General features: G+C 30.4%; 1 protein-coding gene across 4 annotated transcripts in view; it reads left to right on the top strand.

The window, feature by feature from the left end:
• The window catches only part of LOC107168779 (uncharacterized), a 132,315-nt gene that overhangs the window by 79,919 nt on the left and 25,026 nt on the right, over window positions 1-27,370 (top strand). For all 4 annotated transcript variants that reach the window (XM_089218074.1, XM_089218073.1, XM_089218075.1 and 1 more), the window contains 6 exons: window positions 4,490-4,670; window positions 9,209-10,413; window positions 11,015-11,333; window positions 12,134-12,419; window positions 19,458-19,648; window positions 26,698-26,951. In XM_089218074.1, coding sequence (XP_089074200.1) covers window positions 4,490-4,670; window positions 9,209-10,413; window positions 11,015-11,333; window positions 12,134-12,419; window positions 19,458-19,648; window positions 26,698-26,951 — 2,436 coding nt within the window. The remainder of the gene's footprint in view (window positions 1-4,489; window positions 4,671-9,208; window positions 10,414-11,014; window positions 11,334-12,133; window positions 12,420-19,457; window positions 19,649-26,697; window positions 26,952-27,370) is intronic.

Raw genomic sequence — 27,370 nt, 5'->3', positions numbered from 1 at the left:
TCGTGATGAAAACATGTATTATATACACAAAATCCGTTTTTATTATCCTAACATAATTCATTATAATATTATTACAAAACGCTTTAGTTTTAAATTTTATATAAAAACTGTTCATTTTATTTGAGCAGGATCAGGATATTTAATATTATTTTTTTCAATTAGGCAATTTTCCTACATGACTAAGCAGCAATCCTCAGCGAGTTGTTTTTGATTGAGTGATTCAAATTTTCGTTAGTGATAACGACTTGCTTGTTGTACAATTGTTATAATTTGATAAAATAGAAAAAATGCATGCCTTGCTTAAAATAGGATCACGAGCCTCAAATAAAAGGATAAGGCAAGCAGTAGGTTAAAAACCCCTAACGTATGGGTAATGTAAAATGAAACATTTTTGAAGTATGAAATATGACGGCATTCAAGGTTATAATCATAATAAAATATATATCTACTGTGATGAGGAGAAATATGAAAAAATATCATTGGGTACCAGGACCTATTATTATACTGCTGTGTCTACGTTTATAATTTCATACTCAAAAATAGAAATAATAAAAATTTAAAAGCACCTATTCGAGTGATAAAGTGATAAATTGCGCTCTTTATCTCCCTTCATCTAACTCACCATCTCAACAAGACGCTAGATAGTAGTATTGCAAGAGATGCATTGGCAATGCAATATTAAACTTATCGACGACGATGACGGCGATGGCAATGATGATGGACCGACACTGTTGGTCTTCATTATACATGAATATTTTTTATAAATATGATATTTTATATTATACAAATGACCATCGTTATCGGTGCACAGGTTCTTATATTATAAAGTGCCGTATATGATACTTGTATGATATATTATATTATGTAGCATAGGCGCAAATAGGTTTATATGTTTTTTCTGGGTAATCTGAGTGAAGGATAAAGCCTGGATGAATTTCATTTATATTTATTATTTTATTGTTATTATATCGTTAATCCTCTAATTATTGATCAGTGTTCAATGATTCTCGAATGTGTGGGAAAATCTCAAAAATTTATCGGGTAAAATTTAATGTAGTTTTTGAAAAAAATAAAAGAGTCAACAGTGGTTTGGTTTTTTTTTTAAGTAATTATAAATTGTAGTATGATATATTATCTAACATAACAATATCGTATTTTAGAACTCATTTAAAACAAATATTTTCTCAACATATCAAATAATTATTATACCTATAAAATGTCTAAAATAATTTTTAATTAGGCTAGTTTTGGAGATGTATTTATGTTATGTTGTACCTAATAAAATGGGGTGGGGGTAATGCATTTTGTTCCAGGTGTCATCATTTTTAGATGTATGCATAATAATATATAATATATTGAATTATAATTTTTAAATAGTTATTGGCAACATTTTGTTGGTATTCTAGGTTGATTTTCGAGTGGTGGTGAACATTTTCATGACCGCTCTCCACTGAAAATCTATAGTGCTCAAATCCTCATTGATTTAATTCCCTATTTGCGCCTATGATAGGTATCTATTATAGTATAGTATTGCTTGAGCGTGAGGCTGTTATTATACAGTGATATCGTAATGTATATGTATCTAATCTTAGTTTTATCTTAACAATATTATTATTTATTCTCTTATAAACGAGTCCGCACAGTGGCGGCTATTCCATGGTGAAGGTATATCATCTGAGCACTCGTTTGGTGCGAATAATTATTTATTGTTTGTAGATACGTGACAGCCCCTTATAAACTGTATACTAATTTAATTAAAAATACATTTTACTGAATTAATAATAAAGATAAATAATGTTATAACTATTTATTAGAAATCAATAAAAGAAAATTAAAAAATCTGTAATAATTTAAGTGCGATCAAGTTTTCTGTGAACTTGACAAGAATTGGCAACGTGTCTACATGGTTAAAAAATATTTTTCTCATTTCCATTTAGGCGTGAAAAATTATTCTGAGAAAAAGGGAGCCCTAATAATATTATGAAGAATGATGCAGACATACCTAATAAAAAAAACAAAATAAGGTTAAGTGGTTTTTCGTCACAACTCTTGTAATATTGTAATTAAGTATCTAACATAGGTATATTCGAGGTATAATACTGATGAGGTTTGATAATTTGTCGGTAAACCTCCCAATTTTGAGCCGCCACTGAATCCACGGACACGTTTATTACAGGCACATAACTGCTTAAAACCATAAGTAATATCATAATAAATATAGCAATTATATCGGACACGGTACTTGTGCCCCATATATACTTGATATATAGTATACATATACTGTACTGTCTGTACTGTAGATACCGAATTTTATTATAACAATATGTATATTATTCGCGTATTTATATTCTATTATCATATTTTATATTACTATACAGTCGCTGTGAATGTGTAGTACGTACCTACTACCTACCCATAAGTTATTTACCCATAAGTAATTATTATATTCAAATAGTTGTGAATAATATTATTATTTACATTTACCTAGCTATATTATATTGCGTTTGCGATGATAATGTTTATACTGTAGTATTATTTATGTACGTATTGTAATGTATTGGCCATCAGTGTAGAATATAGTACGACAAGGTGCGATTGTATATTATTATAATTGTTTACACGATATTATTATCATATCGTATTATTATTATGTTATATTATGGCGTATAATAGTATCAATATATTAGTATGCCATATATACGCATATAATATGTATACACATTACGAGTATGTAGTAAGTAGGTTGTGTGCCGAACTGCCGAGCACTTGACATATATATATATATATATATATATATATATATATATATATATATATATATATATATAAGTATTGTTTAAATAGTATATAAAACATATAATAATATTATTATACTATTATATTACGTTTTAATCGTCGTAATCTGTCGATAACGCGTTGACGATTGATTTAGATAGTCTATAATAATATAATACATCATATATGTAGTGTATACCTAGCTGTACATAAGTAAATAATATTTTATAGGTTCGGTATAATTTACTATTTTATTTACACGTAGACGTAATAATATAGTGTAACTGTTCACCGCACGAGTGCAACTATATGTAGGTAGGTAGGTATAATACAGGGTTGGACGTTAACATTTAAAAAAAAACCACGATCGATCATCATCATCATCATCATCATCGTTTTCGTCTTCATCGACGTCATCATCATATTTAATCACATGGTGTTTCGACGTTTAATAAAAATTCGTGTAACACGTTCGGACATGGGGTCGTTGTTATATAGCCATCACCCTTATTCTTCTTATATATAGTTGCGTCGTTGCTGTACATGAATGTAATCGTTTTTACACACTGTAGCACAATGCGTAGATATGTACAAACAATTTATATAATATATTATATTATGTTTTATGTGTAACAGTAGAGATTATATAGGACGTTGATAATTTAAAAAGAGTAACACAATTAATTACAAAAAATTCCTAAAAATTTTGAAACCTAAAAAAGAAAAAGTACAAGAAACTTGATCTGCTATAGAGTAAATCTAAAGGGTCACCGTTAAATGTTATTTCGATGATAAAAAGTTTTTGCTTTGAACACAAAAAATATATATTTAAAAAAAATCATCAACATCCTATCTCTATATAGGTATTAGTAAAAACTAGAATTTAGCAGTGGTATAATAAATATTATTATTATCGAGTTGGCAGTAATACCTATTTTTAAATTATCGTATTATATTGTAATTTATATTATTTTCATTATATGGATAGCGTAAAGGGTGTACTTATAGAAAACGAATACAGTTTCAGCGAACGTATAGAACCTCTATAATAATTTAGCATCCTGCAGTTGGCACATTCTTTAGTATACAAATATAAATATAGGTCTTTCGTTGCACCAGTATATATTTAATATTATTTTAACAAAAAATGTATTGTTTATTAATGTTTTGTTATCCCATAATATACCTAGGTAGATGTATTGTATTTAATTTTGATGTGTGTTATTATTAATTATTATACTAATATTAGCGTCGCTCTCGTATGGTGACGTTTTATATAGGTAATAACGAACGCTTTTAACGTACCTATACTATAGTCTATAATAATAATGTTAGATGTGATTAATCACGATTAGCTATTTAAACGAAACAGATTTAAATGGCTGTAATACTATGATATAGAATATTATTATAATAATATTATGATATATTATTATATCAAATTCCTTGACTAGCCTGCCGCAGTCATGAACAATAATATTTTATTGTATTACTTTTAAGCTCCGTAGTAAGCAGATATTAATATGGTATTTAATGTTAAACTGCTGTTTAGACGGCGGAAAATCATAATATTTGTAGTTGTTAAGTAGATGATTTATTTTTCATGTGTGCGGTATTTATAAACGTTTCGTAACCGTTTAATATTATTATTTAGTACTTTTTTCCCGGCCAAATGCGTTGTCGTACTAATCGTACCTAATTGTATTTTTGACAGTACGATGACGAAGACGACGAAGACGAGTTGTTGGAGCAGCAACAGCAACAACAGACACAACGACACAATTATGGGATACAACCGGCGGCGCAGCAGGTGACCGTGGCGTCGGCAGTGGTGTCTGACAACGACAGCAGCGGCACGATCAGTGGAATGTTGGCTGACTTTAGCCGGTCTATAGGTAAATGCAAGCGTTTAAAATTCATCACTTGAGTTTTTAAACAAAAACACTGTGCGCGATTAACGACGGCGACATTCGATGAATTGATAATGGACCTACCTACGCAATTTCGCGTTATCGTTAATAATAAATTATCGATTTTCCCTTATATTACGTTTAGAACAGATAAAGCAAGATTTTTTATTAAAAATAAAACAAAAATACTTTTCATTTTAATCGTTCAGTTACAAGGCATAAGGTTGACATAATTGCTGTCATATAGAACCGGGATTCAATCAAAAAAAATATGTACAAATTAATAAGACATTGAAAATTAATTGAAATAAAGGTATAATTAAATTGTTTGTACCTATGTGTACTTATAAAGTATATTATACATGTTAGATATTTAAGAAGTATCACAAAGTTTATCCAATGCTGTTTTAAATATTTTCTATTGCCATAAAATAAAATATGCAAATTTAGGTGAATTAAATTTATCATCAAATTAATTTATATTGTCAAAAATTTAGCCTTGTTGAGTTAGTTAAAAAAAAATATTGTTTATTGAGTAGATATTTTTAGTCAATGCTTAATTTTGGGTCATAACATCTTATACTCCGTGACAATAACTTATTTAGAGATGGTTTAATCATCATCAATGTTGATTTTAATTAAAATGACTTGATTAAATAAAGTCTTTAAGCTAACAATTATTTCAAACGGTAGCTTTACGCCATACATTTTATATATTTTAATAAGCTGATAAAAGAGTTAGCTGAAAATTGAAACATAATTCAGTATTTTTTTAAACTCTAAATTACTACCTATTTGGAGAAAAGTAATTTACGGTTTTTTTTATGGTACACCATTAATTAACAAGGAACAGTAAACATCAATAAACTAAAAAATATAACATAATAATATACCAGAGGTATTCAGACTTTTTCATCCCTAAGCTCCTTTATGTGTTTACATTATTTAGACGGCTCCCAAATTATGATGAAAAAATTGAAATAACACACTGATACAATATGGATGATAATAACATTGACTTTAGTACCTACTAGAAATAAAACTCAAATAATCGCGTGATGTGTTTCGTTATCGTTTAAACGATGATTACAAATAATATTTATAATAATTATAAAAGATCTAGGTATACAATGTTAGTTTCCGGTGCTTTGACGCGACTCACTTAGCAAACTCTCACGACGCCCCAAGGAGCCACGACCCACAGTTTGAATACCTCTGAAATATACTTTTTAAATAATTTATAAATATTTCAATCATAGGGTGATACCATATTGTACCTAATAAATAACTTTAAAAAGGTCAAATATTTCTAGATCACGAACTCATAAATATCCAGTCAAGTGGATTGGGTGGATGCGATGATCAAATGGCCTACCTACCGACCCTAAGTTTAACTCCACTTCATATTTTTTGTCTAATCAGTAATTTTAATCATTGCATTATTAAGCAAAATATAATGTAATAAAAAAATACATTTATAATATTCAAAGAGCGATAGATATAAAAACGTTGCTTTTTGCAATGTATACATTATTTTAATGTATTATAGCTAGATTGCTTATACATTAAGCCGTAGGTACTGAATATTATAAAATAAAAAATGCCAATCCAGATACTTATATTGCTCATGTAAATGCAGGGTATAGTTTCTCATATTAAAAATAATAATTATAATTAATAATGTTAAGTTATTCGAAAATAACTGAGCCAAAATTGTACACCTTCACAACTATACGTACAGTACTAAATAAAATAATTAGTACTTATCCATATTTATTAAATTATAATCAAATTAATGCAGTTAATTTAAACTTAATATTTTCCATTTTTTTGTTTTTATCGTTTCTATATTTTAGCAGTATGTCCTAACGTTTAATAAAATTAATAGGAACATCAAAAAATAACTTTTGATAGAAAATTAAATATTTATAAATGTTTAAAAAACTCTAAAATAATATTTATTATAAATAATTAAATTTATGATTTTAGTGTATAAAATTGTAAGCCTTTTAGGCTAGTAACATAATACACTACGACGGTTAGGTTAGGTTACTATATATCTAATATATGCTGAACTTTGAACAGTCCTAGTTGTATAGTTAAATAATGAATGAATTAACAATATCTACGATTCAAATCAATGATCAAAATTATTTGATATCAAAAAATTCCCTAATTATGATTGGAGGTTTCTTGTATAAAATTGAATCAAGTTGGTACATTTGATAATATTGAATATAATAATTCTCAGTATTTAATTTATTAAAATAATTTTTTGGTAAGCTTTATGCCCTAAAATTTGGGTTTTCTCAGAATCGTTTTATTATCATATACGGCGATGATACATTTAAAATTAACATATCCATTACAGTGTTTACTCGATTATTAAGTACACTCTTCTTCTACTGTACAGCAGAGCAGTTACCTACTTTTCCCTTTTAATCATTTCACAAAAACTACTCTGCTGATTTCAATTAAAGTTATAACTATAAACAGTATAAACTCATTGGAAATTTTTAGTTTCCTTTTTATTTTATTTTGAAATATAAAAAACTGTAACTTGTAAGTAATTACAAGTAATATATATTATGAGATTGCAACGGTTTTAATATTATGATTTAAAATAATGAAAAAATAGGTAGATATTTAGTGAAGGGGAATAAAACTGACTTTAAGTAATAGGTTATGGAATTATTAATAACGGTACGATGATACCTAAGGGATCTTACTATATGCAGCCTTTCCAGCAATTCATTTTCTAACGACTTTTTATAGACATTTTTTCAAAATAAGAAGAAATGATAATTTATTTTAAACAAGCATAAATTATAATAGTGTGTTTGTGTTCATGAGGCTTTATGCACGAGCATAAAGGTGCTCAGGTCTCAGAAACTATGGTACATTTAAGTACGCTGTAATCCAGGATTCCTTATTATACGATGAGTGACTTTGTTCTGGTGGCTTGCGTATTACAATTGAAATAGTATCGATCACGATTTCTTGCACCACGTAAACCTAGTTGTCCGGTCTAACGATTGATAGTTTTACTTTGAACAACATCCTAATATAATATATCGTTATATCATTTATTTCGCTGTCGTTTTTTAAATAAAAAATTACTTTAAGGTCTGAACTTTTTTCACATTGCTCAACTCAACGTTTTTTTTTGTCCTGTCTTTCATGATATTTACAGCAGGGCACCATGGCTATATTGGGCTATATTTGGTCCAAAAAAAGGCACCACGGAAAAAAATTTTGGGAAGTGCTGGTTTATAGTATGCTATTATCAGTATTTCGTAGTCAGCGACAATATTTATCATATGGTTCTCAAACTTCAAGGTAGAAATAAATAGAAGCTTAGATCTTAAAATTGAAAATAAATAATCAACAATAAAGTCATCATACAACATTAACCATTAAGAGTGGGAGATAATAATGCTATGCTATCTATTTTACTATATAAGATAGCTCACCCATTAATTTCATTTTGGCTCACGAAAACTGAATAATATTTAGTGTTGAGACTAGATAAATAAAAATATTATTTTAGATTAAGAAAAGATAAAATATATTTTAACAATCTCAGATAAGATAAAATACAAATAAAAATTGTCTAAGATAAAACAAAGATGAAAACAAATTAATTAATTTTGATGTGTAATTGTTATAAGCTTGATAGTTCTATATTATGACGTTCGTAGATTTTTGTTGATCTTGTTGTTATTATATTTTACGTTATGAATACTTGACATTTATAAAATGGCCACCATAGACCATAATATCAACTTGCATGCATACAAGGAGTCCAAAAAAATGTTTGGTTTACTTATAGTATCTAGATAATAATTACTAAAAATATAACGACTTTTCTATCATAGATATCTTTCTTTTATAGATAAAAAAAAAAAAAAAAAAAATATTATTTGGATAAGTCTCAACACCGAATTAATATTTTGTTCACCTAGAGTTTTCATAGATTACAGAAAAATATTTTTTTTAAATGCATTGATATGAATTATTTAATTAAAAAAAAAAAAATATAACATATTGTTTGTTATTCAAATGTACAACAAAAGACAATATCTATATGCTTGTAGCTATTAGGCCCAAAAACTACTAAAACGATTTTGATGAAAGTTTTAACAATTTTTCTCAGAAATATCAGAAATGTTTAGAGATTAGTTCGTGTCACGCGAGAAAACGTACCAATGGCAATATCAGCCGCGGGCAGATTTCTCATTTAGGTCAAATTAGATGAAAAAGCTAGTTACACTGATTCAGGCTTACTCGTGAATTGAGTTAACTAAATCCGAAACACACCGATATATATAGCGCCGTATTTACACCTGTTTATTTATTCCCTGGTGATGCCAACTATCCTAGTATCTTCACAGCCACTACACTTACAACGACCTGATAAACTATATTTTTGATTTTCAACTTGTGTCGAAAAATTACGAAATTCGCATCGCTCGTACATTTTTGTTTCTTTAAACTGAACTACATTATTATTTTTTTTTTAGCTAACATGAACGGTAGTGGATCAGCAGCAACGACAACGACTCCGTTGTACAACGGCAGTGAAAAATTTGGCGAGAACAAACTCAAATACGATTCCATGTCGGGCGAAAACAATCAGAAACAACAGTATCAACAGCAGACGCAACAGCAACAGCAGCAATATCAACAGCATAGTTTCACCGATGGTTTTTCGACGTCTCCCGGTACGACAACGCAATTGCGACGCACCCAATCGATCATCAGTCAAAATCTGCGAGACCAACAGTACCAGCTGTACTGTACAGGCTCGTCTCCACTGCTGCAGCAGAAACAGCCGTTACAGCAACAGCAGTACGGCAACACTTCTGTCGCTCAACTGCAGCAGCAGCAGCAGCAAACCACCAACAACGCTTACGGACCGTCGGAAGACGGCTTGTTGTACGGCACCGGTGGTGTCGGAACCGGGCCGTCGAACATCGTTGCGAGACAGGCACAGCAACAGCTACAAACTATAGCCGCCGATTCACAAATACGACAGCAACAGTACACGGCCACCGGCATCACAGCAGCCAATAGTCTGCCGACCGAAACGAATTATTCGTCTTCGTCGACGATTGACACTGGAAACGCGGCCGCAATGCAACAACAATTGTTGTATAATAAACTAGGAGACAGTGGCAGTGCTATGTTTAACTGCCAACAACAGACATATCAACAACAACAAGATATCTTGTACCAGCCTTATCAACCGGAATACGGCACATATCAGCAACAGCAACAGCAGCAACAACAACAACCACAACAACAACAACAACCGCAACAACAACTCTCGCACAATCAAATGCAACAACAGCAGCAGTCAAACCAGCAGCAATACAATCAGTCCCAACAACAACTACAACAACAGCCGCAACAGCAGTATCAACAGCAGCAGAACCAACAATATCAGTCCAATCAGCTGCAACAGTATCAGAGATTTCCTGATCAAGATCAACAACAGTTACCTTCGATCGTTGGCAATAATCCTCACCAATATGGTACCGAACAACAACTACAACAGCAACAGCAACCCCACCAACAGCAACGGGTGGACTTCAACTCTGGTCAGAATGTGTCGGCTTTGACTCTGGGTGGAACTCAGGTTACTTCAGATGGTATAAAGTACGATGCCACGGCGGCGGACCTTAGTTCTACCGCGTTTAAACCACTGCAGCAGCAACAGGGTCAAGTAAGTACCTACAGAGCTGATGTATTTATACAGGTGCGCGAGGACTCTGAAAGCTGCATTAGACGTAAATTCACGATTATTTATCGGGGTCGATGATAATATTATAGGCCACCCTCTTACATAATCATTATGCCTTAATAAGAAATACAATTATGTATGTAATATTTCAGTCGTCGTATAAACACGTTAAATTAACCAAGATTAAGTTTATAGTGAAAATATTGTTAAGTAATTTTATATTGCTATTTGAACGCTATTCAAATCCGTGTCATCAAAATATTAAGTATAATTATTGAGAATGTTTTTCATTCAGCCATAGCGTCAGACAGAAATTATTAAATTATAAGCCCATGTAATATATATGCTTATACATATTCTACCAAGTTAAGTAAATTGTAATCAATTTTGATTTGTCTAAACAAATATATTTTTAACAGCGCCTCTGTGTACAATAGAATATGTTAACCAGTTGATAACGAATCAATTAGTATTACAATAATTGGCGCTTTAATTGAAATAGCAGACTAAGTCATTATGTTCGCGTATACATTATTTAAGAAACATTAATAAATTATATCAGCTGTCATTTGTGGTGTTATAGCATTGCGACAACCCGACGACTATTGCGCCGCAGCAGCAACAGCTCTATATCAATGGCAACAATTACCAGCAACAACAGCAACTTCAACAACATCAACAGCCTCAAAACCAGTTGCAGCAACAGCAACAGGTGCAGAACAGTTCTTTAGCGCCGGTCAGTAGTACCAATACGGCCAAAGTAACGGTACTTCTAAACTCGTCTTCGACTACGGCGGACCAGCAGCAGACCGGTGTCAAAGCTTTGAATGATGGGTCAGCGGCGCTTAAATATCAGACAGCCGGACAGCAACAAACCTCGTCACAGGCTTCAACTTTACATCGTAAGTTGCAATGATTGTTTGAGTTGTAAACCTCAATGTTAAAAATTCTTACACATCCTCCATACAAATAAAAAGTAATAGGTACCTAATCAAAGACTTTCCATTAATGGTGTCGTGATGTTTATAAAGTCCATTTAAACAGAGTTGTAGGTCTAGACAGGTGCCCAAATGGTAAATTATCAGTAAAATACCCATCCGATTTAGTGGTGTATATCTATAATAAATTTATATGCTGAATTGATGGAAGTAACCGCTTTAAAAATGTAAGAAATTAAATTAAAGTCTTAAATAATCTAATACGTAAAACCTACTGTATAAAATAGGTTCCAAATATACACGTCTTAATGAGACCGAACGAATTAAAAATATTATTCTTTTAAAACATATAAAACTTTTTAAACAAAGACTGCAGTAATATAGTAATGACAATGTATATCGTACACTTATAATCCACTTAACTTAAACTTTAATTAAAAAGTGAGTTTAAAAGACGCTCCTTCGTTAATAACTTATAAAACAAAGTTTCATAAAATAAACTATAAAATAACCGAACACTATTGTGAAAATGAAAATGCCTGGAACGAAAACAAAAGGGAAAATAACTTTACTATTTATAAAAGCTTTATTGCCACGCTTAATTTATTAATTTGAAAAATTAAAATCAAAAGGTTTGTAACAACAAATCGGTTTTAAATGTATTTAATATCCTTTAGAACACTTTATAATCATTGTATATTTTAAATATTATTTGTGTTTGGTTTACGTATTAATTTACACAATTTTTGCGTGTTTTCTCTCAGCGACACCGCCGCAGCAAAACACGCCGGTCAGCACGCCCAGAGGCGCTCTGCTGATAAGCGGCGGTGGACTTGGGCTCAGAGATCTGACGGCCTCACCGTCGGACACCCTCAGCGAACCGGACTCGATGCGCTCGTCGTCGTTGCGGGGTAGCAACGGCCGGGATGGTCGACGACGGTTGCCCGACTTACCGCCGCCTGACATGGAGATAGCTGGCGCACAGTGGCCAGCGGCTGCAAATGCTAAACGCCGTGAGCGGATGATGCGAGCCATGATGGATAAGTTTAAGTAAGTTTCCGGTATCGCCGTGCAGCCGTTAATAGTCTTAACGATCTCAATTGTCTATTATGTGTCACCAATTATTTCTGTTATGGTTACAATAAGATGTAAATTACCACCACAGGTGTACTATATCTATAACGTAAAATAATACTGAGTGCTTTCATCTATTTGAAAAGCGACCTGTGAAGATTAGATCTTGTTTATCAAACGAGAATCTTCGCTTTCTATACTGTGAATAATTTTAAAGTAGGTAGATAATTTATCTGAGATTCTTGAAATATCAAAATAAAAATTCAAACGAGTACTTTTTGAACTATATTACTTTATGTACTAATAATAATAAAAATTCATTAAGTTTGGAAGAAATGGGGGCTAAGGTGATTAGAAAAATTTGATAGTTAATGTTAATCTATCAACATATATCTAACATTTATTTCATATTTTTATAAAACTAGTTGTAAGGAATTTTATCCTTAGTATAAACATTTTAATAACTGCAATTAACTACTCGTTTGAATTTTGAATTAGGTACATATTATTATATTATTTTCAAAAAAAAAGTGATTTACATCATAATTTATTGTAAGAAATGAAAGTGGTACTAATTTTGAAAACTGCTGAAGTTCGTATCGCAATAGGTATTCCTTAAGTAGTTTGGAAAAGAATCTTAAGAATTTAAAAACATGGTATTGAAGTAGGTATTTTTAAAAATTTAAAAAATTTTAATTTTAATACTATCATTATCAAGGCGGAAAAATGGGGGTGAGCGAAATAAACAAATGAAACAAATTAGTAGTGCCTACTAGTTAATAAAATATTCAAAATATAAGATAAATTGATTCATACTTTAAAAAAACTATAAAAAGAAATACTATGTAGGTAATATTAGTCAATAAAAATATTTTAAAATACAAAATAATTAACTTTTACTTATAAACAAAAATTATAGCAAGTGTAACTATTTGATGTTAGTTATACAAAATATTTAAAACACGAAATAAAACTACTTTTATTTTATAAAAACTTAAACAAACAAACTAAACAAAAAGTATTATAAAATAACATACACAATAAACTTAACATTTTGAATGTGATGTCATGATATTATTTAGTTTTATTGTATTAAATTTTAAAATGTTCTGAATATTGCTCATAATTCAGCTCCAACAAATAGATTGTTATAGGACCATACATTATCAGTTGAGACATATTTCGCTGCCGGGTAATAGACATCCCGAAATTTAGCCTTTTCTATTTTTAAAAAGTATTTTGGAGAACTTAAATATTTTAGATTTTTTTTGAAAATGAAACTCTTCGAATCCTAATGATTAAAATTCTCACTCGACATCAAAGTCTTTGTACATTATTCGTGCTGATTATTACACACAAAAAAGTGTCTCACTTCTATTTATCACCTGTTTTATTGAGAACTTTAATTATTAAATCAGTGATTTTAATGTAATATTTATATATCTATTATAAATGTACATGCAGGACCAGTCACAAGTTTTGATTCTATCTTGTTTGTACTTTTATATTCCTTAACTGTAGATCTTGTTTTTTTTACTAAATGTCTTCTCCGAATACTAGGATTTTCTATTATTTTCTTACAATTTCTTGTTGTAACTCCATTAATAATTTCATCATCAGAATTGTTTTTATCCGTACATTCAATTATATTGGGACTATTCAACTGATTTATTTCTCATTCAGCATAAAATACCCTCTAATCATAATTGTCAGATAAACTAAATTAACTTTTTCCAGTTTAAAATCAGGATCTGTGAAAGAATCGTCAACATCCGTAGAAGTATCAGTCTTAAAGAAAATCGAGTATATTAGCATCATAGTTAATGATGCCATAAAATATTATCAAAGCAATAATAAAAATATTAAGTTGTAATATTATATAAATATACAATATATTATAACCGATTAAAACAGTAAATTGTTAAATCAACTATTATAAATTAAAAACAATACATTTAATAACTTAAATCGTAAATTAATATTAAAATACTGATATTAAAACTTATACATGATAATTGATAAAATGAAAATAATAATATTATGCTATCATATACCATGCGGAATGATCAGACGTGTTTCCAATGTTTTCTCCGGAGATAGCGGGTTAATGCGCCGAACACTGTCATCAGACCGGAGTCGGTAAATTGCGTCCCCCCAAAAAGGTCATAGTTATATACTACGTAAATTGCGACCCATGTACTTTTAAAATATACGTAAAATGCATCCCGGGTATATTTGAAATGTACGTAAATTGCGGACTGGGATATTCCGATTTCCGGTAGGTTGTACAATTTAAAGATAAGTTTTAATCTTTGAATGATCGATTTAGATAATAATAATATATATACTAATATAATATATTACTAGCAAACAGTGTGCATTTGATCGGATACCTTATGTAAAAACACATTTTTACTGACACATTATTACTAATTGCTAATAATATATATTTTTAATTAAAAACAGCAAAACCAATATTTTTCATCATACCAATATTGATACAATTATATTGACAGCCCTAAGTCTGAAAAATGAGAAGGAAAATATTGATTTTAATATCATTGATAAAAAATATTCGGTTAGGTAATAAAAATTATACCCAGGCCGCAATGTACGTGTATATAAAATATAGCCAGGCCGCAATTTACGTATATGCAAAATATGCCCGGGCCGCAATTTACATAAAAAATTAAAAATGGGCCGCAATTTACAGCGACCCCATCAGACATCTCCATTTACATGATATTAGCTTATCTAATTGCACCAGGTCTTTCTAGAGAATATAATGATGAACAGTTGTCTCTAAAATCTTTGGCTAGGATACTAAAAAAAAATATAAAATGTATTGATAATTTAATTTATATAGGCTGTATCTTGGTCAATTTCCTTGGAATACCTACTATTTTATAATAATATAATTATTATGTGTGTTTAGTTATAAACTAATATGAGAACCAAACTTAAAGTTAAGAGTTCAATCAGTCGGTGGTTCTAAAAACATTTTAAAGTCATTCATGAAGATATATCAAATGATACAATTGTAAAAATATTACTTTAAAACTTGATTTTCTGAAGAAAATATATAATCACCAAAATAAATGTATAATTTATGTTGTTATATATTTGAACTAACTAAAAATCTAAAACTAAGAGTGGTTTATTATATTTTAATTATTAATTATTACTATTATTATTTATAACTAAATTTATTTCTCACATTTTTAAATAATATTGGTTAATAATTTTTAGATGTATGATTAGATTACATGTTTAGTAGGTATTTTTTTTTTTAATTGTAAATAGTACAATCAACCAAACTAAAATCACACATTTAGGAATCATTACAATTTTTATAAGTTGCGAATTGCAATGAACATAAGGTGGATGTGACAAAAATATTAGGTTGATGGTAAGTACACAATATATCTAGGTACTTATCATATATTTTTTTTTTCTTCAAAAATGCGTACATAGTTTATTTATTAAACATACTGAATAGATATAGAGATAACTAAAAAGAACACACTTATAAAACTTCTAATCATATTATAACTGAATTTGTATAAAATTTCTAATAAATACTTTGGATTTAGTATTCTATTTATTAAAAATTATAATTAAAAACTTAAAAATAAACTTATAAATATACATTCCAGAAGACGTGTCGTCAGTAGGTGGCTTTATCTTATCAAGCCTTTCTGTTATCTTGTATCTTTCATATAATTTAAATTTAATGCAAAAAATATATGTACCTATAGATTTTTATATTTGTGTAAAATAAAAGTAAAAAAAAAAAATGTATATATAAATTAAAACCAAATAGGTAATTGAACTGATTTTCAAAAACATGAAGGTATAATATAAGGTAATAACAGCCATATATTATATGGCTTAAAAAATATAATTTAAATGTTTATTAATTGGATAGAAACTATTACAAAAGATATATTTACAAATCTTAATTTAAATTATTTAGATATTTAAAAATGTTTATATATTAATTATTGTAGCTAGGTAGTTGAGTTTATTTTTGTATAGATAATTCAATGTTTAACCTTATATAGGCATTATTGACATGTTAACAATATTATGTATGTACTTCCTATTCAACTAAAGCTTTAAGAATATAATTTAAGATTTGAGTACAAATTTGGACTAACATACTCGTACATTTAAATATCCACTTGACATTTTGTTACTGATTGATACATAAATTAAAATATATTGCAATATATATACTTATAATTTTATCAAATAGTTTATTTTAAATTTTATGATCAATTATTTGTCGAGCCTCAAGCCTCATACACAAATGTAATTCTAAAAGAAATCTACGACTCTACAAGTAGTGAAATCTGCTTTTAATGTAAATAATGCAGTTACACTCCTGAATAGATAAGATTTCAATTCAATGATAAATTATTTTCAATTTATTACTTAACACAGCAGAAGCAGAACTTATATTCTTCTACTCTGATAATTTGTGAATGTTCAAACATTATTGACTAACAGATTAGCCTTTGTACATAATTAGTTCAGATTTCATAGAATGTGCTAATAATGAGCCAATGTTTTAGGGGCATGTAGGAATTTATTTGTATATCGACATCGTATTAGGCCCTAACACTTTTTAGGTAGATCAACCAGTTAACCTGTTTTAAAATTGGTAATATATAAAAATTCAAAAATTTACCAGATAGAGCTTTCTTAATAAGAAAAATTTTAAATGTATACCTATTAGTTTATATTCATAATACATAAAATATGTGAATAAACAATCAAAATGCAGTTGTTCAATAACAAACAATAAATGGAAAAATATATTAATATCACTTTCTCCATGAAAAAAATATTTTATAACGTTGATATCACAACAAACTTCATAGAATGTTCAAAGTTTCAACGTAGCTTTGCAAATTATTCATATTTCATATTATTGAATTATTTAAAAAAATGTGTATTTACTTTTCGTGCTCATATTTTTATATCATAAATATTTATACATTTATAATAAAGCTGTGACCCAGTTATTGTAGTTAAATTAACATTGTACATTTTTGTACTTAAATAGGTACGTTTAAAAAAAACTTCTAAAACAAATACATATATATATATATATATATATATATAATTTTTTTTTTTTTGAAACAGAATATTATATAATATGAATTTTATGGCTACAAATAAAAGTAATTATACCTTATTTTTATAATTATTCAGTGAAAATTAATGTTTATTATTATAAAAAGTAAAGCAAAATCAACTCCAGTAACTATAACGTAAGACGTAAATTATTATTTGAAGTCTTTGGCTTACTATAAATAATTAATATAAATCACATATAATCTCAAAAGTAATATTATATTTCTCAACTTCAGACGCAATATGTTTAAATACTGTTGTTTCTGTTATAATATTAATATGATATACACCTCTAAAATAATTATTAAGCATTCTTTTTTTTTTTTTTAATTAAATCTGTTCTATACCTATACATATACTCTAAATGTGTAAAATTTAATTGAAGGCTTACCGATATAGAGTTAATCGTCGGAATTAAATACGCAGCAATTATATGACTAATAAAATACGATCCATTTGGCACAAGCGCGCAGCTTTTAATTATTATGTCCACCATATCATTGCCCGTGTTTTACAAAAAGGAAATACGAGACATAAACTATAGCTGTTAATAAACATTACGAACTATATATTTTGTAGTTCATTTTCAAGTAGGTAGCAAAATGTCTGTATCGACTTCATTTATTTTAATGTAGATACATAGGTACCCAAGTACCTTGGTCTATACATAAAGCCTAAATAAAAGTCCTGGTATTTTATTTTATTTTTTTTGTATGATCAAGGAACGGATTTAAATGCAATCAATGTATATTTTCTTGTTAGTGTTCTAAAACACTGCATTCTTAGCAAACAAATCGTGTCATACAACAAAAAGTTTAAAAATTATATTTTGTAATCTTAATGTAAGTTTTATGCGGTTTTCAATATATTTTTCAATTAATTTCCACTCATAGAAATACATTGTATAACCAGTGCAGGACAGGTACTTGGGACTTCAAATGTACTTCTATCATACAAACTTGCATAATATTCCAACTTATTCAGTAAATAATATCAAAATATGTATTTTTTTTCTTATTGGTCGTAAAATAAATTTAACATCAATAGCAATAAGGCTATTAGTTATATAGCAATGTTTATTAATCGTTTTTGTCTCTTGACAATGAACACTAAGTAAATATAATGGTGAAAAAATACAGGAAAACGAGAATATTTAAACAACACCACTCTTTAACGAAATCGATTTGTTTTTTTGTTATAATTCTAAAATAAACAACCGTGGATACTTGACATTTTGATCAAATATTTGTATTTATGTTTTTAAGACATGATGTAAATTTAAAAATGTTTGGGCTCTTTTTAAGTTACTTATAGACTTGGTAATTGTGTTTTTGATTTATATTTATACACTTATTTTTTCCTCAGTCAAAAAGCTTGAATATTTAATACATGAGCCAGATCCTCAAGAATTGTTTATACAATAATAAAAAAGTATCAAAAACATATTTGTCGTAATTGGCAATGCTCTTGAAGAATTTGGAGTTTAAAATGTTAAAACTTAAATTTTCCAACTTAAATTCTTCATTCGATACAAAATCCCTCATAAATATTGTTGTCATCGGAAATAAAAAACAAATTTAAGGTTAAGACATATTGTTTTTAGACTTTTAATTCTATACAAAAAGTAAATTTGCTACAAATGTTATTATCTATTTAATATAGACAAATATACATATATATATATATATTTTATTTTTTTATTTTTAAGGGTTTGAGATTAGAATTTCGATTATATTTGTTAATATAATACGTAATATAATATAATATAATATAATAATATAATACGTCTATAATAGACGTATTAACCTACTGGACACTTATATTATAATAGGTTATGTACAATTATTCATTGTATTCAATTTCTTTATACAGGCCATTCTCTTCATCACGGAACGTCGCGAACGTGGATGCTTTAACTTCGGCCTATGGTTACGGTGGCAACAAGTTTGCAACTAATCGACCCGGCAGTATGAGTGAAACCAATTTACTGAAGTATCGTCCTCAGAAAGATGGCGGTCCGACATCCTCAGTGCGACCAGAATCAGCGCTGGGTCTATTGCAAGGTACGTTTGATATACCTACCTATATAGTTTATATTGTTGTGGTTCTTCAGAAACTAAGTATCCACGAAATAAAATATATCTTTGGTGCCCAATAAATATAAAAACAATTATAAATAATTCAGATTAGGTATACTAATATAATAGGATGATTGTAGATTTTTGTCTTGCTCAATGGAAATGTTTTAATCATGATCTGTTTTGATAGAAATTATTTGTCAAGCATAAAAATATAATGGTGTATTATATTGAACCGATATAACTTAAGAGAGATAAGCGTCAATATATTATTTAGCATATTATATTGATAGAATATATTTTACATATTTTTTAGAGTTAAAATTAAAAAATCACACACACAATTTATAAATAAATAATATTAATTGGCCTATGATAATAAAACTAAAAACACATATTTCTAATTAAAATTTATAAGTATAAAAAAAAAAAAAATATAACTAAATCAGCGTTTTTATTTGCATTGTTATAAATATTTAAACAATACTGTTCAAATAAGTTAGATGTTATAAAAAAAAAATGATAACACAAAATATTATTTTATTATGATGAGCTGACTTGATATATCTGTTATCATCAGAGGAATGATACTAATAAGCCAATACTGGTAGATTTTTGCATACAAAAACAAGACTTTTTTCCGAGACATCGACATTGATGTCTTTTATTAGTCATTATACCCAGCAATATAATAACAGTAAAATTATTTTTTGCTGAAATAAAATCTAATTGAAAAAAAAAATACACAAAAATGTACAGCAAATTATAACTTAAGTTAAAGTTAAAATAGAATACATTAATTAGTACAATTACAAAATGAATTAAATAAAAGTGAAATATTATAGATACACGAATATGAAATCATTTTTTTTTAATATCTAATAAGTATTAGAAAAAGATTTAAACTAGTATCACTGTCAATAAAATTTACTTTATTATTTTATAAAGACAACGTATTATTTAGAATTTTTCTATATCATAAAAATTTCAAATATTATTACAATAATATGTAGATAATCGTTACCGACTTATTATTGTATGTAAATTTAATAACAATCCGTTAAACGCAATCACGATACATATACGACACGATATGGTTTTAATTAAATATCATTATCTATATCAACTATTAAGTATAATCATAAACACGACGATAACGGTATAATTTTCCTGCGCTGACTTTAATTAAATCTCCGTCAAGTCAAGGCGACTGCGGAAGGTGTCGTGAGTTCGAGGAAAATCAACGATATACTTACCTAACTTTAAATGGGTAAACTGTACAGAAGCCATTCGTGGAATCTGGGGTGACAATATCCCCGTCGAGTTACATCCGATTCACACCACCACCACACACTCATCCTACACACAGTTCGAAGCGGACCGCGTGACTGTAACGAGAATATTATATTATAATATTATATACCCTGCAGGGTATTATGATGTAACATAATGGAGATTAAGTAGATGTCAGTAGATTATTTGTACGGGGTGACCTATTTAACGTAAGGCATTCATTATTTTGAAAACACTAACGTTTTTGAAAATATTTATTTTTCTTAATTTTAATCATTACAAAACGAATTTTTTGGAAAATGTATAATGTTTAATCTTTTACTCTTTTGGCGATATAGACATATTTAATCCATAGTTCTGAAACAAGATGTCATTTAGAGTATTTCGATCTATCAGATACGTAATTAAATTTCGAACAAATATATAGTTAAAAAGTTATTGTAGGGTCTGGTTTTCAATGCAAAGTACATATTTTCATATTTCGGCGTTTTTATGTTTTAAGAGCATTTTTAGGGTCATTTTTATGGTTTTTAATACATATTCGTCTAATATACTAGGTATACAAATTTAGCATATTATTTATCAATAAATATTTTAAATACAGGCCAGCAGAGCATAAAATATTGGACCAACATTTTTTTTGCTTAACACTGTACCTACCATCAAAAAATATTCCATCATATATTAAATTCTTATAACTAGAGCGCGGATTTATATGCATTAAAAATCAATCAAATATGCAAAAATAAAATCTTAAATATGCATAAATATATATTGGCACTCGTAAAATGTTAAAATATGCATGGAAAATAAAAAAAATCATTTTTGGAACATTTAATTAATACAATATATTATAAAAAAAAAATTATGGAAAAATAGTCAATACTAAAAACACTTTTCTTTATTTTTCCCACTTTCACTATTTTTAGGTAGCTTTAATCTATATATAAAAAAAGGAATCAATTTATATCAAAAATGTCTCCTAAAATAAATGTACTTACCTATATTATTCGATTGATATTAATCGAAACAATCGAAATTATAAAAAATATAATATTTTTTTCTTATATTATAATTGAAAATAGTATAAATTTAGAAAATTTCCAAAAAAACATCGAAATATGCACGAAAAGATGAAATATGCAATTAAAATTGTAAAATAAGCCATTAAAATAGAAAAATGACGAAATATTCAAAAATATGGACTAACAAAGTTTCATTTTTTAAATCGTTATGTCATGAAACAAATTTTGTGCTCACTTAGCATATCATGCGATCAACCAGAATAAATATGCAAATGCATACAAATCCTCGCTCTACTTATAACTCACAGACTATAGGCACTCGTTCGAAATTCGAGTATTATGATATACCTAATATAAGTGGGTCATTAAACTCATAAATTTAGTCTCCAACAGAATACAGAACATTTTATTCATATTATGTTCAATCGAAACACGAACGCGTTCCAAACATTTATTCCAATGCCAAACTGAATCCGAACTGAGCGTTTGTGTTAAGTTACAAATCAAAATTTTTGGTTTTATTGCAAACTGAAAATTAACTTAATTAATTAAATTAAAGTTTGATATATTTGAATTTTTTCTCGAGGTCGTACATTCCTTTGGAGCTCAGATTACTTGTAGAAATTTAAACTATTTGTAGCTGGAGTTTGGTTTTTTTTTCAAACCATATTAAACATTTTTAAAAAGTTTGGTTCGATTTGTTGAACTACCTATAGATACATTGACTCACCTAGTCACCTCTAATATAAAAGTAGATATCTCCATTAAGTGTTGTGCTTGTACAAATTAGCAATAAAAATTTCAAAAAATACTATCGATAAAAATAGTGAAAACACCCTTTTTTTTGCGGAACATTTTCAAAAACTATAGTTTTTGAAATAACGACGATAAGTGTGTTACGTACTAAACGGATCACCCGGTATATGTGTTTAGGCCACGAGGTAGGTATTATATAGTATAATGTGCATGTGCGTAAAAGCGCCGGCGACAAAAACGTTCAATGACTCACGCGGTTGTGGTGTACAGTGTACACGTCGCTGCACGTGCACGCGGGCGGCGGCCGCGTTACCGTGGAGGTCAAAATATGGGACGAACTACGACGAAGAAGCGGCGGATATGGAATCGAGGCGACGGGTCAAAAGGTCTCGCGGCGGTGGCGGTGGTATTGATCATTGGCTACGGTATCATCACCGTCGTCGCCGCCGCCGCCTCCGTCGCAAAGCCATCGCGGAGGACCACGAACGATGAGACACGGCGGCGCTATTCATACTATTATTATTATATCATACAATATCGTACGATATATTATTATTATTATTATCACGGGTGTATATATAGAGTATTTTAGATACACACACATACAACTACGCTACACTACGGATAGCGATAAACGGGCGGCGATAAACGGTGTTTTGCGGGTGTGTGGGTCTGTGGGTCGGTGGGTGGTTTTACGTGTTATTGCGTGCAGGCGGCGTGGCGTATGCTATATAGGCACGCGCAAGCGCAAGCGTCAGTCGCCTTTATAAATGTATATATCTATGTATATGATATACCTATGAACGATAGCGCATATATATAATACTATAATGTTATAACCGCCCCGCGGGATATTTGCGAATAACAAAATCGTTAGCCGCGCGCATCGCGTTCGTCCGTGTGAACTAGTGACCGCCGCCGCGCCGTGACTATAGAGCCGCTACTTCCGTCGATGCAAGACCGCGTCGTGTTCGCGTGTCCGCTGCTGCCTCGTCGTGCATGCCGCCGTCTTGCCATCGCGCAGTCTATTGCCAATTGTTGTTGTTGTTGTTGTTGCCGATTACGGTGCATATCGCACGCATCATCACAACGCATACGTGTACCGTAAAACGTTTCGTGCAGTTTTTCGCCTGCACCGCCGCATAGCGTACATATCGATACCACATGCCCGTGGCCGTAGCGGGCGGCGGCCGCAACACCGCTGGCGGACCGGCGGCGTCACGCGAGTCTCCCAGTTGCTGCGGCGTATATCCGGCGCGCCAGGTTGGCCGAGTGGCCGTGCCGACGACGTCGCGGTGCCATTGTTGTGGCGGTCGTCGCGGCCCGAGGCCCCGCCGTGGTTGAGCGGCCGGCGTGTGACCGTCGCCCACGGTGGTTGGCATCACGGCGACCACGATGATGCATTACGCCGACAGGTCCGTGCCGCCACCACATTACTCCGCGGCCGCCGCCAAGCTGCACCGGCTGCAGAACCAGAACCACCGACACGGCGGGCCCCCGGCCAGTTATGGATTGTATGGTACGTAGCAGCACGGAGCTCTGCTGAAACACCGGTGTCGTCGTGACCCTCTACGGCCACTACCATTTATTACATCCGGTTTATAATGAAATCGTCCCTTTTTTCTCTCCTTGCCAAGACGATAATTTTCCAACCGGACGTTTCTTAAACCGTTTTAAACCAGTTATGGTCTAAATATTATCTCATATGCATATAATAAAAAATCTGTACCTACTGAACGAAATGAAAACAAAAATAATAATAATTAGGCTGTCGCGAATTCATAGGGGGGGGAAGGGTCGATGCCCTCTCCCACCCCTCCCACCCGGTAAACTGGTGAATTCTAGAATGTCTGTTTTCGGTGCACAGATAAAATACATTGCCTTGTCGATTGGTTAAAATGTTATCCGAGATGCCCTCCCCACCCTGTAAATCTATTCTAGATCCGCGCCTTTTAATCAGGTATACAGTTTTACATTACAATTGAATTATTGAAAGTTCAAACTAACTAACAAGATATATAATCAAAATTACAAAATTAAAAATAACAGGATGAAATATGGATTATTCTGAATTTAAAATTTGCTACCTATGTTGTGTGTTAGTGAGTCAGACTTTCATATAATATTTATATTTTATAATAAATTAAATATGAAAGAACAAAATAACGAAAAAAATTGATGTATAATTTACATATTACCAAAAAAAATATTCTTGGACTTTTTAAATGCCTAAGAAGAGCTCTAACTTCACCATCACTTCCATCATCTCACAGATATTTACAACGATAGCGGTATTTTGTGGCAAGCAATATTTATATTCTGGTGCTGCTACACGTCAAGGTATCGATATTTATTATCGTGTTTAAAAAAAAAAAAAATAATAATAACAATTTATACATAGATGTTGAATAAAATTAACTTTATTGAACGGATGCAACCACAGTATTTGGCTTAAACAAATTTCAGTTGGTATAATAATCATTTTAAGACGGTGTTTGTCCTATATGATATGTATTATATAACTGACGCTCGCGGTAGGGTTTATATGTTGGCCGTTACAAGTGTTTTCAAAACTATTCCACTAACAACCAGCATCCAATGCTTATCTGGTAGGAAAATGGTAAAATGGCATCGTGGAAATGATTGTACGATGACAATGCCAACAAGACTCAATTTTTAAAAAGGAAGCGGTTGCAGAGATGGATCTGTAAACAACGATTTGTTTGTACTGAGGTATATGACGTGGTTTTGTCGTTATTATTTTGTTGTTACACTAGTTGTTGTTGCTGTGGTATTCAACACCATTAGAATATTGTTACTGTCATACCGTGCACTTATAGGTATAGTAATGAATAATGAATAATGATTATGTAACTACCGTTTAAATTATATTTTAATACATCTGTGTGCTCTTGAATTTTGGAGACTCTTGCTACAATGCCAATTTTGGGCCATATTGAAAATAAAAACTACTTATTTTTATTAATTAATAAATAATAAAGGGCTTTCTTTTTTTTTTTAAAACAAGTTAAATATTAAGTAGGTACGATATTTTAAATCTAAATTAAGCCTTTAGCTGTCCAAACAATTAATTTACGCAAGAACATGATGGTTATTGTGTATGTGCTGTCAGTGGCGTAATTGTGGAGATGTGACAAGTGGTGCACTTGGTCCTCAAAATGTTTGTAAGTATATCTCCCCCTCCCCACACATACAAACAGTAGAAATCTTTAAATCCTATAAAATAAATAATGAATGTAATACATTTAAATAGATAAATATTTTTTATAAGATAAAAGTATTTTTTGTCCTTAAATAATTGAAATTCTGAACTTAATAAACTTAACTATAATACCTACCTACATCCATAACACCTGCTGTGTTATATTACAATGTTTATGTATTTTCAACGTTATCGCATTATCCGTATTAGAAAACCAATAATATTATTTAATAACTTTATGAATATTGGGGATTATAATCACTTTTTTTTAATGATATTTATTACGATTTTTTTGTAAGCCATAAAATGAATCTTAAGACTTATGTGTGAAAATAAACAATGATTAGGTTATAATGGTTTAAAGGATAGTTAATAAATTATAATAATGTACCTTTAGTTCCCCCCCCCAGTTTCGCCTCTGCAGTATTTAGTTTTAACCTTCTTCTATACTTAACTATCTGCGATTTCCTATAGCAGTGTCCTGGGCAGTACGTTTATGCAATACTGCCGTTTATGATCCTCTTATTTTTAATATCAAACGTTTTATCAGAGGCCACAACTATATTTCAAAGCGACAGAGTCACGGCCTGGTTAGTTTTGCACCGTCGGTTTATCCGACATTGTTGTTACCGTCGTAATATTACATAATATTCTTTTATTATATACAATTTACTCACGAATGCGTCACTTTACGATGGCCGAGCGCGTGTTTTCATCCAGGATTGTTTCGTTTACAGGTTCGAGCCTGGTGAGCAGCACCGGGGAACAGACGCCGTCGATGGCCAGGCAATATGGCGGTTTGACGCGGAAATACGGATCAGACGGCGGCGACGAGCTGGCCGCCTGTCTGCCACCCGATCTGCGGCATTTATTGTCGGCCACCACGGCGGCGACGCCGCAGTCGCATCACCGGCAGACGACGACGCAACGACTGCAACAACATGGATTGCTGCAGAGGAGTCCCGCGGCGACGGCAGCGGCCAATTCATTGGTAAGCTTTCCGTGGTATATGTTTTCATTGTACGAGTCGCCGACGACAACGACAGTCGCAGTCTTGTAAAACAGACATATTGTTTTTAAAAGTATATTATAAACCAATACAGCGCTGATATACTGATAGGTGCTCAAAAAAGCGCGAAAAATAAAAATCCACTCTCTGAAAGATTAGAATCCAATGGCCAAAAAAAAAAAATTCAGAAAAATATAATTATAATTTTAGTATACAATAACATTATATAGATAAGGTTGATAATAATATAAACGATTTTATGACGTTTTAATTCATAGACTTTATAAGACGTATGAACTATGCATATTATATACACAATAAAATATTTTTTTAGATTTCCATAAGGAAATACTAAATGTCTAAATCCCCTAAGTCTCTTTGGATTTATTATACCTGTATAG

The sequence above is a fragment of the Diuraphis noxia genome, unplaced genomic scaffold (assembly GCF_037042655.1).
Source record: "Diuraphis noxia isolate RWA-SAM2 unplaced genomic scaffold, SU_Dnox_SAM2 contig0001, whole genome shotgun sequence".
In the NCBI taxonomy this organism is placed as follows: Eukaryota; Metazoa; Arthropoda; class Insecta; order Hemiptera; family Aphididae; genus Diuraphis; species Diuraphis noxia.
Note: the sequence above shows the minus strand (reverse complement) of the source record. Positions and strands in the feature narration are given on the sequence as shown.